Here is a 19,265-nt window from a genome sequence, read left to right as displayed (position 1 = left end):
TCATCTTCGTTGGAGGGCTCTTCTATTTGAAAGATACACAAGGAGCCTGATATTCCTACTTCCCCAAGAAATGATGAAGACCATTAAATAATGTGTTCAAAATGTTAGACATTTAATTATATTAGCCATAGTATGTACGCTTGCTTTTCTCGTACCATTACAGTGTTCAGTATCAGTGTCTTGAGTGATCTAATAATGTTTATGAAATTTCCTGAAGAGACAGTATTTCTCTGGATTCCATCCATAGGTTAAGAAATCCAAATTACTTTGTAACGTTTCACAGAATGTTTCTAACAAACTCTACTGTGTAAGGGTTCCATGTGTCCTTTGGACTTATTCAGAAAATTTGTAGTGAACGACCAATAGGTTCCAGACTTTTTATAAATGCTAGAGATAACATCAGCAGAAGTAGAAAAATACACCAGAGAAATAAATAAGATATATACAATGTATGGTAGTGATAAGTGAAAAATAAACTCGGGAAGGTGTACCGAGAGTGTAGGGGCTTGTAGTTTTTTACAAGATAAAGTGGTAAGAGAAGTCCTCACCAGAACGGTGACATCCAAATAACACCCAAAAGGAGGTCAGCATGTGAAGTCGACCATTCTGAAATATAATGATTATTCTAGGAAGAAGGAAGAGCCTCTGAGATGGCAGCTTACTTGGCTTGTTCACAGAACAATAAGAAGACCAGTATGTGTGGAGCAAGATAAACAAGGGTGGGAGTAGTAAGGAGATGAAGGAAACGAGGTCAAAGAGTAATGAGAATACACATCAGGTAGGGCTTTATAAACCATTTTAAAGGCTTTGACTTTCCCTCTGATTGAAATGGGAACCCTTTGAGGAACTGGACAGAAGACTTGCTTGATCTGCCTTAACATTTTAAGGATATGACTGGCTATTGTGTTGCCATAGACTCAGGAAGAGGAGGGCATAGGTGGAGACAGAGAAACCAGATGAAAGGCAGTTGTAATGATCTGGTTGAGACATGATGGCAGCTTGGGGCAGGATGGTAGTAGGAGTCACTGATGTGTTTGACATCAGAGCCAAAGAGATTTGTTGACATGATGAATGTAAGGCAGCAAAAAGGAGAAGTTGGAGGTTTGCAAATTTTCCCTATTCCCTAATTAGCACGAAAGCTACTCTGAATATGATTATAGAGCTAAACTCTTTCAATGCTAATTTTACGTAGACTTTTACTATTAATTTTATATGTTAAAGGTATTGTGATTCTAATCAATTAGTATGTATTTACCAAAAACTCACCAATCCTAGCACAAGCAAAGATGCATTGTTCCAAAAAGTGGTAGTGAAAAAGTTTCTTTTACCTCGAGAATCTTATTTTCCTGACTGTAGAGAAGAAATGTGAAAGGAACTGGTTCAGTGACCATGATCTAGTCACTAAGGAAATGTGTGATTGTTTGGCTCCAGGGGTCAGTCAGGGAGCCAATGAGCCTGAGGTCACAGGCGCTCTTTGTATGAGGCTGTGAGCTTTGCATGTTCCACTCCAGAGAATCTATTTCTGACCTCATACATCCACTTCAAAAAAGCGTGCCCTTGCTCACAAGGGAAGTCTGTAACACTGTATGGAGAGGTCAATCCCGATCCATCATCATTGCTAGAAGAACAACTCACAGCATTTCCTTTATTTACCAATAGTGAAAGCAAATAGCATTGTCGTCATATTTAGACAACACATTATGACTAAGGAAATCAAGAATACAAATGCTCAGTGGACTATGTTGTCCTCAAAGAAATGAAGTGATATAGTTACTGAATCATATACCGGTTACTAAAAAATACTTTCGGCAAGCAATTTTTAAAATTGTAAAGATGCATTGAAAATATTGGAATAACTTTTAATAAGTAATGCAAAATTATTTTTAAAAAAGTGACTCTTTTACTGAACTCACTTTCCTCTCTGCTTTATTCCAGAACCTACAGATAGGCCGCCTTTGCTGTTAATTGCAAATTCTGAAACAATTGAGGTTTTCTATCTTAATGGAAGTAAAATGGCAACCCTGAGCTCAATCAAGGGAAATGAAATTCATACTCTGGATTTTATTTACAATGAAGATATGATTTGTTGGATTGAATCGAGAGAATCTTCAAATCAGCTCAAATGTATCCAGATAACAAAAACAGGAAAATTAACAGATGAATGGACAATCAGTATTCTTCAATCCTTTCACAGTGAGTTTCGATTTATATTATATGCCACCCTTTAAGGATTTCATTTGCAGACCAGTAGACGGGATTCTTAGATTTTCTAGCATAGAAAATGGCTTTTGGAAAGCTATATATGCAAATATGAATGTATTTAAATAAGTGTATTCCCTACGTGTTTTGCATATACACACATATACACATATAATTGCACTGTTTATGTAAGCAGTACATTGAAGGGTTAATTTTAATTCTTTCTTTAATGCTTATTGCAGTATCACCTAGATGAGAACTGTGATCTTTCACTGAATGATAGTTCACAATGTGATAGTGAAGGTGGGATTAAAAAACAACAACAAAAAACAAGAAACAGATTTGATAATTATAAGCTCATCAACTGTAGTGTTTGTTAAAATACCTTGAAAACTATTAGTTTTATGCTAATTGGTAACAACTACTTGTGTTTGTTGACTTTTTTCCTAGTAAATCAGAGTTTTTATATATCTTCTTCCAAAAGAGTAATTTGTAATTTGTGATTCACTTGATTTCTCATGTCGGAAATTCACAAACTATTAACTGTCTTTCTCTTTCTGTATATCACATTGTCACATGCACATACATTCCCCCCCTCACTATTCTGCTCTCTACCCATCCCACATGAGAGTATAAAAATTTATTTGTGCTTGCCTGGGGAAACTGTATGCATGAGAATTTCAAGACGTATTCATTTATTTTATGATTTACAGAAAAAACTTATTCTTACAAATGCTACTATAATATAAAACTTGGTAGAGAAATGAAGGAAATGTACAATCAAGTTAAGAAGAAAAAAAAATAGTGCTGTGATAGAATAAATTTAGTTTTCAGATGTTGAATGGTGATTTGAATTCAGTAATCATATTTTATTGATGTTTGTGATGTACAGTTTCAGGGACTGGTTATTGATCCTTATTAAATGTAAGAAAATAGTACTATGTAATGTTTGATAATTATGATTAGATTGAATAAAAACAGTGGTAAAGATTGTAAGAAAAATGGAATATGAAGTGAACAGAAGTAAATGTTTAACAAATAGAATCCAACATTTTTAAGATTTTCTTAACATAAGTAAAACAATTGATAAGGTCATTTATTGTGACAGTGGACCAAAAATGCCTAGTGAAAACAGTGGACACTGTCTATTTCAAGGATTCCATGGAGAAATGACAATTCATAATAAACAGTAAATAACTAGTGGTAGTAGCACAAGGAATGTTTCTATGTGATTTGAGTATTTCAGACATTGGCTCAGCCAGCAATTGAAAATCATTTGAACAAAAGACTCTGGTTTCTGCCATGTTAGTGATTACCTCAACTAATCCAAATGTATTTGTCCCTAGCAAATGGAATACTGGCAGTCAAATAGCTAGAATATTCACTAAGTCATCAGGTAAAATTATTTTCCAAGGAAACTTAAGCAACTTTTTTTCTACATTTAATATGCCCTAATAATAGTAGTAATCCTTTCTTTAATATGTATTTTTAAACAACTTTAATAGTACATCTCAGATTGGTCAAGCAACTCTACATTAGAATATTGTAGAAAATAATCCAGAATTTAGATTTCATGTGATTTATAAACAATTCTTGGCAAATCTAGAAAAATAGAGATTGACTTTGTTAGGTAGTTCACTAAAATGATGAACATTCATTTTGAACTATACAAAATTAATGCAATGGAAACATCTTAATTAGAATAAATAGTTGTTAATGAAGTCAGATTTAAGCCATGCAATTCCAGTCACTTTAGAAAGAAGTGATTAAATGTGTGGAAGTAATACAGTGATGGGAGTGGAACAGAGGTGTGAGCTGGGCTGGGCTCCTCTATCATTGCTTGTAAGCCATGTATTTTATCAACATGTCACAGAACAGCTTCCAATGAGCTCTGCATTCACCATGACAATTTGTGAGTTGATAATGAAGTTTGAATATTCTTTGCATATGTAATTACCTAAAATCTCTGTTGTACCATATAAGCAAAAATAATGAACTGATGGGAGTATGCCTGAATACCTGTCACTAGCCACTATTCCAGAGATTATCTCTTTAGGTTTTCCTCCCTCATTATCTTTAGATACTTTTCTCTGAATTTACCTGAATAAAACATTCTTTTTTGGAAAAAAATAAAACTTTTATTTTTCGAAGTATTATTATGAGGAGAATCATTACAGGTCAAACCGACTTGAATTTAAAATTTACATAATATTTTAGTAAACATCTTATTGCAATATTAAAATTTTTATTGCATATCTCATCTCACTGGATACCCACCACATCTCTGTGGAGTATGCAGGAGAGATACTCTTCCCATTTTATAATAGACACAATTTTAACTACAGAACTAAGATGTGTTAGGCAATACTGAATGGCTAAAAAGAAGGCAGAGATAGGACATCTAAATCCTATGTTCTTTCTTCTACATTAACAAAGGCAAATACAGGTCCCTTCAAAGAATTTCCCAAGTCTAGCACAAATAATCATATCTACAACTTATTAAATGTGCTAAAAGACTACATGCAATAGGGAGGCATTATTAGTCCCCTTATGCTGAAGGGAAAAATCGAGACTCTGAATTTGGGCCAGACTTGTTAGCCTTCGCTACACCACACTGCCCCAGTGGTCTCAACTTTTGTTTTTCATTTCACAGCCAAAACAATCAGGTACAATAACATTAGTAACAGTGGCTCACAAAAGACAGTGTCTACATGGGAGAGAGGTATAAGAATCTTGGAAGGGGGTGGACAAGATGAGTTGTACCAAGGCCATGTCATTTGAAAAGGTCCAACACATGATTCTGATACGGCCACCTAGGGAGGCCTACCTTTAATACTGAGAATCATGTCTAAGCAATATTGTGAGAGAATGAGGAAGGCTGATAATAATGTGCTCAATAAACTATATTGACAAAAGGAACATTGGGGAAAATGCTAGAGATTATATTTTGAATTGAATTTGTTCTTCTTTATAAAGATACTTGGTATTTATTAACTAGTATTTTTGCCTGAAAGTTACAAAATACTAGATTTTGAAGAAAATTTTGGAATTAAGTGTTTTGTAAGCAAAATATGTTCTCCAGGGATTCACGTAAAGTACATTTACGGCAACTAATTATTTCTCCCACGTTTTTCTCGGGGAGTACTGTGGTAGGAACACAGATACCTAAAATCAGCAAAAATGATGGGATCCCTAACAGTAGTGATGCCCAGCTATTTTCCTCAGGACAAAGTGCACAAAGATGATTGAGACAGATAGGATTATTTTCTGGGTGTATCCCTTATTAAGAAAGATGATTCAGGACCAATTGTTCTCTTCCAGGTATATAGTAGATACTTTCATTCTGTTTTTATGTATATTCAGTATTCTGCAAAATTTGAGTATCACTTATTAGGATTCTGATTTAGACTTAACCAGCTTGTCTTCATCCATTCATGGGCTCAGCTACAGTCTAGCAGAGCGTGCCAGGCCCAAAACTATAAAGGATTGCTTATTCTTTATACACTTTGCTTCTGAATTAGCCCCATTCACTGGCTTTTATCTTTCTTTTATTTGGTCTGTTTTGATATCAACTTAACTCATTTTCCATTTGAACCTCTGCCTTGATCCTTGATTGGATAATTTTTGGATTCACTTTACCCATGTCTTTTCTCAATCCTACTTCTTTCTGTTGAGTTAGCAATTCTCTAATAATCATATAATATTAATAGATGACATTTACTGAATGTTTATTTTGTGCATTAACAATTATACACATATACCTCTCTACTATCACAAAAGTTATATATGTATACTGTATAAAATAGTTTATAGATAAGACAATGAGCTTAAATAAATGAAATACTTTTTTAATTTAAAGGAAACCTTGACCTCTTAATCTCAATAGATACTGAGTAATGGCCTTTCTTAATTGTGCAGTATTCCCTATTTGCTTCTACCCAGCCTAGGAATTTCATAGCCTTCAGTGCTTCACAAACATCCTCCATCAAGTTATGACTGGGCAAAAATGACCAGGCTGTGTCCCTACTGTAAATACAAGCATAGCAAGCATAGTCTTGGGACAAAATAATCAACCTATAAGAGCAGAAATGCTAGATTCAAATAGTGTCAGCTCACAGTGAGTCTGCACTTTAGAAGATGATCATGGAACTTTGCAGCAACACCCTAAGATTACACAGTGTCACAGAATGGTATAATCATCATAGAAACTTGGCATGCAGTATTTAAGCATGTGACTTGTAAATAAAGTATTTTTATGACCTTTCCTCTGCAATTATCTTTCTCCATATGATTGGAGAAAAGTCATTCACATTGTTTTAATTTGCCTTTATATGATCACTAGTGAAGTTGTCCACTCCATTGTGGACTTATATGTTCACGTCAGTCTCGACAGATCTGCTTGAGTGATCATAATGCTCCATTGCTTAAAGTTAAAATACAAAATATTCAGTGGCTTCCCATTTATCTAATGAAAAAAATGAAACTTCATTTTACGGCTTCTCTGCAGGCCTCTACCTTGCCTCTCCCCACTCAAATCACATGTTCCACCTAAAAAAAAAATACTAGCACTTCCTTTAATGCACTTTGTTTTCTCATTTCCATATGTGTTTGTATATGCTGGTTCTTCACCATAGGCCATAGTTGTCATTTCCTATAACCAAGTGTCTCTTTCTTACTCATGTTTTAAGGTATAATATCCTTTCCAGAAGTTTTTCTTTTCAGCTTAGCAGCCCTTCCTATGTGATCCTGGGACATCGTAGTACAAATGCATTATATTTTATTTGTGTGTTTACCTGTCAGATTCCCAAATAAAGGGTAACTACTTTAAGTTTAGGATGTGTGTTTTATTCATCTTTGAATCAGATTTCAGCAAAATGCCTATCTGTTCTAGAATAAACATAGGTAACAAGTAAAAGATGAGGGTGGAGAATTAGAGGGGAGAAGGGTAAGACCAACTTCTGGAGAGACCATGCCAAATCACTACTAGAGACATGGAGAAAACCAGTCTGCATTATTGCTAAGTAAGTTCTTTTCTGTGTCTAGATAATAGCCTCACATGTTAATCTTGGTGTCCTTGAGATACAGGTCTGTTCAGCAACTATTGGCCTTTATTTGGGTTCAATCTCTGACTTCCCCAGGGTCAGTAAATTTGCCTATAGATTCATTTTGGAACCTAACCTCGATGACAATGGAAAAAACTTGATCTAGATCTGTTTGAGTCTTCCCACCCCCCAAAGCAGTTGTAATTAAACAGTATTGGAGCCAAAGGTCTTAAAATAGAGGTCAATTAATTCTTAGCACAGGAATAAAATAGAACAACACAGCTTGGAATCTTAACCTTTCTCCTCCCCTCAGTCTGATTAGACATTTTCTTAAGAAGGAGGTTCTACTATCTTATATTTAGGTCCTTAGATGCGTAAAACAGTAGATGTGCTTCCCATCTCAATCCTGTATACTTAGTTATTATCAAGGCCCCAAATGTTTTTGGGGTAAGAAGTAAAGAGCAAAGTCAGGATGTTCTTTGTATCTCTCAACCTCTGAGAAGCCCTGTTAGTTACCTCCAACCTAGAAATGTATGCATTTAATTCTTTGTGAGAGATGAAGTATATTCAGGAATTAATCAATTTTGGTTTTAGCATTTCATTAGAGAAAGTTCAAAAATTGAACTCTGAGCTCAGGAGAAGAGGAAATGGTGATGATCATCCTAATCTTATAAATTACTGAGATTTTTTATTAAATAAAATCAAAATGAGAGACATAAAGCAAATGAAAGAAAATAAAAGAATATTTTCTGATCTAGATTTCCCACTCCAAAAAAAAAAGTCATGGTGTTGTTGTTGTTGTTTTAGCTGTGTAGAATCCAGACTTTTTGATCAGCATATTTTGTGGACATCTAAATTTTGCACAAAAATCTTGGCTATAGAAACTAGTTTTATATTATTCCCTAAGAAACATCTGAGAAGAATCCAAAACACATCATCCATATAAGAAGGATATTATAAGTATTTATTCTCAGAGGTACATTTTTATTTAACTGCTGTTTGATAAGCAAATGGACGTTTTATTAAACTCTTTATACTTTTTAAAAGCTCCTCATCTTTTATTTAGCATATTTATATGGAAACATAAAAATGACTTTTTCTGAGACATGGCTGCTGTGTGTGTGCTTGCATGCATGTGTAGCTAGTTATTACAACACATGCTTGCTGGGATCTGGAATTTTTACAAAGTGATCAGACCATCCACTGAGAACTCAAAAAGAAAACGACAGTTAAAATTAGCAAAGATGTTGATCTGAGGACATATTTCCAAACAATATTTTAAATTCTCCTGATACCATATGCTCAATGTTGTAGGCATTGTATTAAATTATTCCTTAATTTCTTATATTAACATTACATAAATTTATACTTTGGAATAAGTAACCTGTTCTAATTGACAATCAGTACAAAACCATAAAATGCCATCCTGAATGCCTAGAAAGAAAAAAAATTTAAAAAGTCTGCGTACTCTGTTACTCTACAAATTGGTCTTTATTGTTAGTTCAGTTGCCAGGCTGGAAATAACTCAATTACTATTTTATTGTCATTTGGTGACATACTTGAAATTAACTGAAGCAGAAATTAGAGATGTGCTAAGCTTCAATTGTTCATATTCATTTTTTCTATGAATTTGATAAAATATATTTCACATACACACTAAATATAAATATACTCCCCTCCAAATTTTGTTGTTTGCCATGTAGAACTGCTAAATCATTATTCTCATAGTATGCTTTGTCTAGATTCACATTTCTGTTTGTTTTATTAATGGATTTTAATTATCACATTTCTGTTTATTTTATTAATGGATTTTAATTATCAAAGTGGAAATTTCTTCATGATCCCATTACAGCGCCATATACCAGGTAGAACATAATGTTTAGCAGTTTACTTTATCTACCAACCTGAAACTTGGAAAGTAAGATGCTCTTTTCATTGTGAATAACTCATGAAATATATTTGAAATCCATGATGTATACTCACTCTAACTGGTGTTTCTGTCTTGGTAAACTTTATCTTGGTAGAAGAGAGAAGGAAGTAAGGGAAGAAGAGAAAAGATATGGAAAAAAGAGAAATTATTACTTTTTTGGCAAGTAGACTAGTAAAATAATTTCTGACTTAATATGTATTTGATAATTTTTCACTTTAAATATAATACTGTCATAGTGTATTTTCCTTACTTTTATTTTGTTTTGCTTTTTCTTAAGGGATTTATGCCAAGTAAAATGAGCATTTTTTTCTCATATTTCTTGGCCATCAGAAGATTTTAATCTTGTAAAGACATTTACAATTTATTAGGAATTTATCATATCTAAAGACAGCAGTAGGAGCCAAATTAAGCAAGGTAATAAAACTGGCATGTATAGGATTTCAGTTTTTGAATAAGATTCTTGTTTTCTTTCTTTTTTTTTTTTTTTTAGGCTGTAACGTCCTATGACTTACAGATTTGCTCTAACACTGGGCTTTGTATTTTCCTCACCATGGTATTTGGGATGAGTTGATATGGTCCTAGCTCTGTCATTAACTAGCTGTGGGACCTTAAATAATTTTAAAATGAAATCACTTGTTCACACAATAGCTGAAATCCCTCCCAGACCTAAACATACTTTCCCCTTCCATTCCCTTCTGTTTGATATTCTTGTAATTTGCAGTATGCCTGTGTCTTTGTGTGCATGTGTGTCTACCTCTCGTCTACTTTTTTTTTCCTCTCACCTAATTACTCACAAAAGGTATATTTTAATCATTGTATAGTACTATTCTCTAAGATATATTCCTTGGGACACAAGTTTTCCTGGACATTCTTGGAAAAAATGAGTTTGTGGTCAAATGAGTTTAGGAAATTTGGCATCTGTATACCCTTATTGGAGATTTATATGTATATTAGCCTATTAAAGATTCTGAGGAGTCCTTCTGTAAAGTACCTATTTGACTTTGTTTAGCTCAGGATTTCCTTAATTTCTTTGAGTACTGAACATTTTATTGGTATTTTTGTGGGTATGTCTGTGAGTGCATTTCTATGGGTGCTTGTTTCTAATGACATGTTATGAATATGTTTATGTGTCTACTACATATTAACACTCCAAATATCTAGTGTTTTATATTATCCACTTTGAGAAATATTGTTTTAGAGGTCTTATGGAATATCACTCATATTGTATCCTCCTACCACTTTTTACTGTCTCTGTGGCTAAACCTGTAAGGGCGGTGTTTACAAGGAGATATAGAGAATTACCGTAATAACAGTTTTCTAGTGATCTCTTCCCAAGAGCCCAACTACTTTTAGTTTGTACCCAGAGGGTTATGAGAGTTGTAGGATCCATATACCACAAGCCCTGAGACTGTGGTGACAAAACCAGAGACCATTTCAGAACTGGAGCTTAGAGGAATTAGTTATGCAGCAAAGACTTGGTCATGTGTGAAATTCATGCCAGGAAAGAGCCTAGCTAAAAGATGACTGTAGTTGATAATGGTAACAAAGAGTGTGTTCTGGAACTAGCTTAGAATTGCAGCCAGTGTCAAGTAATTCCAATTTAATTATAACAATTTTTCCATGAGCTGGATAAATGTATGGTGACAGAAACTCTTTTTTTTTTTTTTTTTAAACCCAGATTTATAGAATTGCCATTACATGATGCTATCTTTTTTTTTTTAATTTAATTTAATTTTATTTATTTATTTTTGTCTGTGTTGGGTCTTCGTTTCTGTGCGAGGGCTTTCTCTAGTTGTGGCAAGCGGGGGCCACTCTTCATCGTGGTGTGCGGGCCTTACACTATCGCGGTCTCTCTTGTTGCGGAGCACAGGCTCCAGACGCGCAGGCTCAGTAATTGTGGCTCATGGGCCCAGTTGCTCTGTGGCATGTGGGATTTTCCCAGACCAGGGCTCGAACCCGTGTCCCCTGCATTAGCAGGCAGATTCTCAACCACTGCGCCACCAGGGAAGCCCGATGGTGACAGAAACTCTTAATGGTAGAAGAACACTGTCAAACGATGAGATGGTCATGTAGATGGTGAAGGATTCTTTAAATGATTATGAAATATAAATCTAGATTAAATATATGTGTATTTTAAATATGTATATGTGTATATGTATATTAAAATATTCTGTAAGTCTTTGTCATCTTTTTTTTTGGCTGAGTTGGGTCTTCGTTGCTGCACGTGGGCTTTCTCTGGTTGCGGCGAGCGGGGGCTACTCTTTGTTGCGGTGCGTGGGCTTCTCATTGCGGTGGCTTCTCTTGTTGTTGGGCACAGGCTCTAGGTGCATGGGCTTCAGTAGTTGCAGCACGCAGGCTCAGTAGTTGTGGCTTGCAGGCTCTAGAGCGCAGGCTCCGTAGTCATGGCACACGGGCTTAGTTGCTCTGTGGCATGTGGGATCTTCCCAGACCAGGGATTGAACCTGTGTCCCCTGCATTGGCAGGTGGATTCTTAACCACTGCACCACCAGGGAAGTCCAGTCTTTGTCATCTTAATGACAACATTTACTTGGTAAAGTTATATAAAGTCTCTTGACAACTTTTGTTGTTTTAATGTAAGAATTAATCTATATCATTTTAATCTCCCTGTTTTAAGGTATTAGTGAAGAGATCTATCTATCTATCTATCAAGTACAATTATTCAGTCCAGTTTCACTAAGAAAAAGCAGGTAGTTATACTGTATATCCAAAACTGAATGGTAGGGAAAGGCCTATGTACTACTAATCAACAATGAGACTAATTTTCTAACAAATCTATGGTTTAAAACATGTCCGACAAATGTACTAGAGAGTACATAAGAATCACATAAAAGAAATATTACTTTTTTGTGTGTGACAGTCATAAGAATAACATTATTATTCTTATAACCAAAGAAGATTCTATTTAAAATTTTTATGTTGTTGGGAGATTCTGTTTTGTTTATTGAAAATAACAACAACAGCAACAAAAACCTTGTGGCTTGATAGAACAGTTCAGCTTGTCTGAACCGGTCAGAATAACTTAGTATCCATATGAAACACCTCACTTAGCCTTAAGACTTAGTTTGGTTGTTTGTGTTATTTAAAAATATTTTGTTAAATATTTTGGAGTCATGAGAGGTGAATGAATTCAAAATTATTATAAAATTTTAGAGCTTTGAGGATTTTATTTGTAAGAAGGGTATAACTTGAGTAAATCAGAACTATCATGGTTACTGCTACAAAAATTTTGAACTTGAAGGGGTACATTATAATTGTGATTACTTATGCAAAACGCCATTGGCAATTACATCAGGTATTTAGATAATTTGTGCAAAAAGATGTTTGTTCCTAAAATGAAGATAATTGAGACAGCATGTTGCTAATGTATGAAGTATGCAAATGATCATCTCAGTGTTACATTCCATTCTATATGTTTAGTCTGAGCTTTCGTTTCTGAGACTCTCAGTTAATGTCGTTCTTCCTATGTCCATGGGATGATATTCACACAATATACATGGAGTATCAAGGTAATTATTTTGATAAATTCAAGCTGAATCATTTGTGTTTTTCAAATTTATTCTCTTGAATTATGGGAATTTAATTATTTTTTGTAGTTCATATTGAATGTTGTACCTGATTTATTTCTAAGCACATTATATAATGTTAAAAGTATTGAAAGATGACTCTAGTCATATATATATATATATTTATATATACAACAAATACTTAACTTTATTAGAACTTTTTGTCAAGCCTTTAACAAGACATTACTTTAAGATTAATAATATTGATATTTTGGCATGGTCATAGATCAAGTGGTATTAATATGTGAAACCCAAAGTTTTGAAATATGTATATTTTTCAATTCAAAATTGTACCTAAGATTAGATGGGGGTTGAGCTATTATGTAATGTATATGCCTTATATACACCTCTTAAATTCTTATATATACCTCTTAAATTCTTATAAATATGAGTTATTTCAGAATTTACTGTTGCAGTTATTTAATTTAGTGTATGTGGATTTCAATGTGAGTTAAATATTCTATAGTTCTGAATGCTGTGAACTGTATCTTTCACCCTAATATTCATATGTTGAATCCCTAATCCCCAATATGATGGAATTTGGAGGTAGGGCTTTTGAGAGAGATTTAGGTTAAAGTCATGATAGTAGAGCTCCTATGATGTGATTAATACCCTTGTAAGAATAAGACATGGCCAGAGTTCTCTCTCTCTCCTCCATGTGAGGTTACACCAGAAGGTGGCTACCTGAACCAGGAAGAGTCCTCACCAGACGTAGAATCTGCTGGCACCTTGATCTTGGACTTCTCAGCCTCCCAAGCTGTGGGAAACAGATGTTTATTGTTTAAGACACCCAGTCTCTGGTATTTTGTAATAGCCTGAACTGACAGGCCGTTATATTTAAAATGAAAAGAGAAGACATTCTTCTTTCATTCTAAAAATATATTTCTTTCCTAATGTACCCATCTGGAGTGTCATGGGACAAATCCCCAGAAAAATAACACTCTGCCTCCATTTGTATAAATCTTAGGTTACCTTTAGAATAAAATGTCTGAGGTGTAGAACTATAAACTCGTCATTGCTGGACTAGCTTAAATCCTCATTTCTTCTGTGTCATTCCTCAATTCAGAGATGCCCTAATACCTTTCAGGATGCCTCAATGTGACTCCTAGAAATAATTTCCACTCATGTCAAACAAATTAATCACTTGGTGACTGGTTTTGATCATTGGATTTGACTCTTAAAAAAGAAAAAGCAATCCAAAGGCATTAATTGATTTTTATTATGTATATGTCTCCACAGAACTCATACCATTTCATTACCATTATGCAACTGACCCTAACAGTAGAGTAAGTTTAATATCTCAAATGTTTGCCAATAGCAAACATGGCTGAAGAAGCATCCTACAAATATTTGGTCTTTGGGCTTCTCAATTGATACTTCTTTTACCAGGCCCAGTGCAAGTGATAACATTGGTTTAACTGAACCTCGCTTTAATAACAGAATTAATCCACTAAAACTACATCAATACACACTCTTCTTCACTTATTGTACACTCAAACTCATACCTAAGGGAAACATCATTTTCTACTTGTTGTGCTTCAGATTCTGGGTCTATAACTTGGGTAGGTTAAGAGATATGACAACTATGAATAATAAACAATAAAATATAGTATATATTATATAAGATGTTATATAATAATTGAATAATATAAATATATAATAATAAGAATCAGTTAATTAAAATTCTGTTTTTTTAGAGACATGAATCAAAAGGTGAAAGGTAATCTAAAATCATCTAATATGTGCCAACAGAAGTAGTCTAGATAACTGGTAGTCTCAGAGACAAATCAGGGCCAAGGTGTCAGTAAATTCTTACTTAAAGGACAGGAATAAGAGCCACAAAGTTACATAACTCTGATGGTCACAAAATGATTCTTGGTATGAATAGAAAAGAAAGAAGGACTCTAGAAGTCAAGATGTGGCAGTTTTAATGCAAAAGTGGATGTGGTGCTATTTTATCCTCGGTACAACATTGTCTGTTCATTCTTCTGATCTTTGCTTTATTATCTCTTCTTAGTCACTCAGGCTCACCAGTCATCATTATTCTTCCACACTGTTATATGGCACTCTCATCCCTCGTACTACTGTTCCACAGCCTGGGTCTTCATACCTTCAGATTATTAACGGCCTAATTGCCCTTTCTTAAAATTACTCCTCCACATTAAATGATATCTCTCCTTCTTGTATACATCTTTCCTGGGTAAAGGATAGTGACTTGCCAAATTTGAGCTCACAGGTAAAATCAAGGAAAATACCACAGCTGATTAAAGAACAAAGGAGCTGTGACTTAAGATGACTCCTACACTGACTGATGTCGAGGTGGAGGCACAGATTTTAGGCAAGAGGTTCTTGAGCAAAGGTTACTTGGAATAGAAGAGCCATATTGATTTGAAAATATTTATTGGACACTTACCATGGGCTAAACACAATTCTAGGCTTTGGTAATATAGCAGTGAACGAGCCATACATTATCCCTGATCACATGGGGCTTATTCTAGTGTGGGGAGATGGTGAACTACTAAATAATTAATTAATTTTGATCGATATGACTGCTCCAAAAAAAAATTAAATGATGGCAATGATATTGACTGGTGGGAATGAGTCATTGTGCCTGTTGGGGGATGTGGGGTTGGGGTGGGGGGGGCGTGGTCTTCTCAATATCCACTGGTCAAGGGAGACCTTTCTGAGAAGTAACATTTGAGCAGATACCTGAATAAGCGAAAGGGCAAGCCATGCACATTCAGATACTCTTTTTTCTTGTACATCAGGTACAGATGTCCTAAGGAGGAAGCTTTCTTTGCAATTCAGGAAAAATTAAGGATGTCGGTTTAGCTGGAGTAAAGTGAGCAAGGAAGATATGAGTTAAAAGGGAGGTTTAGAAGCCTTGTAAGCCACATTGAAGACTTGGAATTTTATGCTAAATGTGGGGGAAGTCATTAGAGATTTTTCAGAAGAGGACTGATATTTTGGAAAACAAGAATACAGACTCAAAATTTAGAGAAAAACCTGTTGTTTACTAAAACTGTGCAGAAGAAACAATAACATAATGGAAGTTGGTAGCCCACTACACCTCATTTCCTGGGTGGCCTTCCTGGAAAATGTTACAGAGAGAAACACTCCGTAGAGTTTTGACTTAAAATTGAGCTACAGTTTAGTAAACTTAGGTATTTAAGAAAATATCAGTGATGCTACCAAATGTAAAATAGATAGCTAGTGGGAAGCAGCCGCATAGCACAGGGAGATCAGCTCGGTGCTTTGTGACCCCATAGAGGGGTGGGATAGGGAGGTTGGGAGGGAGGGAGATGCAAGACGGAAGAGATATGGGGACATATGTATATGTATAACTGATTCAATTTGTTATAAAGCAGAAACTAACACACACACACACACACAAAATATCAGTGATGTGCTTTTGAAAACATTCATACAGGAGAGTAAATCCCAAGAGTCCATCAGTTTGTTAAGACTTTTCTTAGCTGGCAGTCAAATGTAACATAGACTATAAAGAATGGTGTTTTCTTTTTTGCTGACATGATATAATTTGTGTTTTACAATGATCACTTTGGGTGCTCTGTGAAGATTGTTATAGTGCATCTAGAAGGGAAGCAGAGAGTCCAGTTAAGTTATTGTAGCATCCAGGGGAGAGAAAGTAATGTCTTGAGCAAGGAAAGTAAGAGCAGAGATGGAAAGAAGTGGACAGTTTCAGATGAAGGCCTTAAGATTGCCTGATAGATTTAATATGGGGTGAAGTGAGAAGAGATAAAAATAGAATGAAGGATGAATCCATTTGAGTTACGAGTTGAAAATAATATTTTGCCTAGTGGGAAGAAGACACTTCTGTGTAAACTGTTTTTGTTTTTTTGTTATATTGAGAGAATAATAACACTGGAATATTTTCTAAGTGTGTCCGCCATAAGAAATGATTGACTTGTAGCTTGGGATAGAGGAAGGAATTGAGAAATAGTGGAACAGGGAAGTTACAGATACCTGATACTGCTCACCATACCATGTCAGAAACACCTCCTTTGCCTTTTTTCATAAAGACATATACACAGATTGTATGTAGAACTTTGTGACTACTCCTATCAAAAACTGATACTCACTTTGACTACATTTCATGTATTTAAGAAACTGGAACAGAGATAGGAAGAGGCAAACTTTCCTTAAAGGAAAAGAAAAGGGCTCTGTAACATGCCACAGATTCTGTTCCTGATTAAGGGTGTAACTGACCACCATACACCCAAATTGAACTTCTTTTTTTTTTGGCATTTTCAAAAGCAGCTTTATTGTAGTATAGTTTACATATCATAAAATTTCATCTAGTTTAAGTATACAGTTCAATGCTTTTTAGTAAATTTACAAAGTTGTGCAAGCATCACTACAATTCAGTTTTTTTTTAAGATTTTTAGAAATTTCACGTAATGTCTGAAACATTTATATTAACATATTTCCGTACAAATAACCCAAAGAAAGTTTAGTATTAGTTGTTTTATTTTGTTTGTTTGTTTTTTTATACAGCAGGTTCTTATTAGGCATCAATTTTATACACATCAGTGTATACATGTCAATCCCAATCGCCCAGTTCAGCACACCACCATCCCCACCCCACCACGGTTTTCCCCCCTTGGTGTCCATACGTTTGTTCTCTACATCTGTGTCTCAACTTCTGCCCTGCAGACCAGTTCTCTGTACCATTTTTCTAGGTTCCACATACATGTGTTTATATACGATATTTGTTTTTCTCTTTCTGACTACTTCACTCTGTATGACAGTCTCTAGATCCATCCACGTCTCTACAAATGACTCAGTTTCGTTCCTTTTTATGGCTGAGTAATATTCCATTGTATATATGTACTACATCTTCTTTATCCATTCGTCTGTTGATGGGCATTTAGGTTGCTTCCATGACCTGGCTATTGTAAATAGTGCTGCAGTGAACATTGGGGTGCATGTGTCTTTTTGAATTATGGTTTTTCCAGTGTATATGCCCAGTAGTGGGATTGCTGGATCATATGGTAATTCTATTTTTAGTTTTTTAAGGAACCTCCATACTGTTCTCCATGGTGGCTGTATCAATTTACATTCCCACCAACAGTGCAAGAGGGTTCCCTTTTCTCCACACCCTCTCCAGCATTTGTTGTTTGTAGATTTTCTGATGATGCCCATTCTGACTGGTGTGAGGTGATACCTCATTGTAGTTTTGATTTGCATTTCTCTAATAATTAGTGATGTTGAGCAGCTTTTCATGTGCTTCTTGGCCATCTGTATGTCTTCTTTGGAGAAATGTCTAGGGCTTCTGCCCATTTTTGGATTGGCTTGTTTGTTTCGTTAATATTGAGTTGTATGAGCTGTTTATATATTTTGGAGATTAATCCTTTGTCCGTTGATTCATTTGCAAATATTTTCTCCCATTCTGAGGGTTGTCTTTTCGTCTTGTTTATGGTTTCCTTTGCTGTGCAAAAGCTTTGAAGTTTCATTAGGTGCCATTTGTTAATTTTTGTTTTTATTTCCATTACTCTAGGAGGTGGATCAAAAAAAGATCTTGCTGTGATTTATGTCAATGGGTGTTCTTCCTATGTTTTCCTCTAAGAGTTTTATAGTGTCCGGTCTTACATTTAGGTCTTGAATCCATTTTGAGTTTATTTTTGTGTATGGTGTTAGGGAGTGTCCTAATTTCATTCTTTTACATGTAGCTGTCCAGTTTTCCCAGCACCACTTATTGAAGAGACTGTCTTTTCTCCATTGTATATCCTTGCCTCCTTTGTCATAGATTAGTTGACCATAGGTGCATGGGTTTATCTCTGGGCTTTCTATCTTGTTCCATTGATCTATGTTTCTGTTTTTGTGCCAGTACTATATTGTCTTGATTACTATAGCTTTGTAATATAGTCTGAAGTCAGGGAGTCTGATTCCTCCAGCTCCGTTTTTTTCCCGCAAGACTGCTTTGGCTATTCGGGGTCTTTTGTGTGTCCATACAAATTTTAAGATGATTTGTTCTAGTTCTGTAAAAAATACCATTGGTAATTTGATAAGGATTGCATTGAATCTGTAGATTCCTTCGGGTAGTATAGTCATTTTCACAATATTGATTCTTCCAGTCCAAGACCATGGTATATCTCTCCATCTGTTGGTATCATCTTTAATTTCTTTCATCAGTGTCTTATAGTTTTCTGCATACAGGTCTTTTGTTTCCCTAGGTAGGCTTATTCCTAGGTATTTTATTCTTTTTGTTGCAATGGTAAATGGGAGTGTTTCCATAATTTCTCTTTCAGATTTTAATCATTAATGTATAGGAATGAAAGAGATTTCTGTGCATTAATTTTATATCCTGCAACTTTACCAAATTCTTTGATTAGCTCTAGGAATTTTGTGGTGGCATTTTTAAGGTTCTCTATGTATAGTATCATGTCATCTGCAAACACCGACAGTTTTACTTCTTCTTTTCCAATTTGTATTCATTTTATTTCTTTTTCTTCTCTGATTGCCGTGGCTAGGACTTCCAAAACTATG

At 34.9% G+C, this 19,265-nt stretch overlaps 1 protein-coding gene across 1 annotated transcript in view; it reads left to right on the top strand.

The window, feature by feature from the left end:
- LRP1B (LDL receptor related protein 1B) overlaps positions 1-19,265 on the top strand; it is a 1,897,582-nt gene that overhangs the window by 900,940 nt on the left and 977,377 nt on the right. Inside the window, exon 6 of the mRNA XM_036857483.1 lies at positions 1,936-2,193. Coding sequence (XP_036713378.1) covers positions 1,936-2,193 — 258 coding nt within the window. The remainder of the gene's footprint in view (positions 1-1,935; positions 2,194-19,265) is intronic.

Source organism: Balaenoptera musculus, chromosome 7 (genome assembly GCF_009873245.2).
Source record: "Balaenoptera musculus isolate JJ_BM4_2016_0621 chromosome 7, mBalMus1.pri.v3, whole genome shotgun sequence".
Classification (NCBI taxonomy): Eukaryota; Metazoa; Chordata; class Mammalia; order Artiodactyla; family Balaenopteridae; genus Balaenoptera; species Balaenoptera musculus.
The sequence above is the reverse complement of the archived record's forward strand: the minus strand, read 5'-3'. Positions and strand labels throughout refer to the sequence as shown.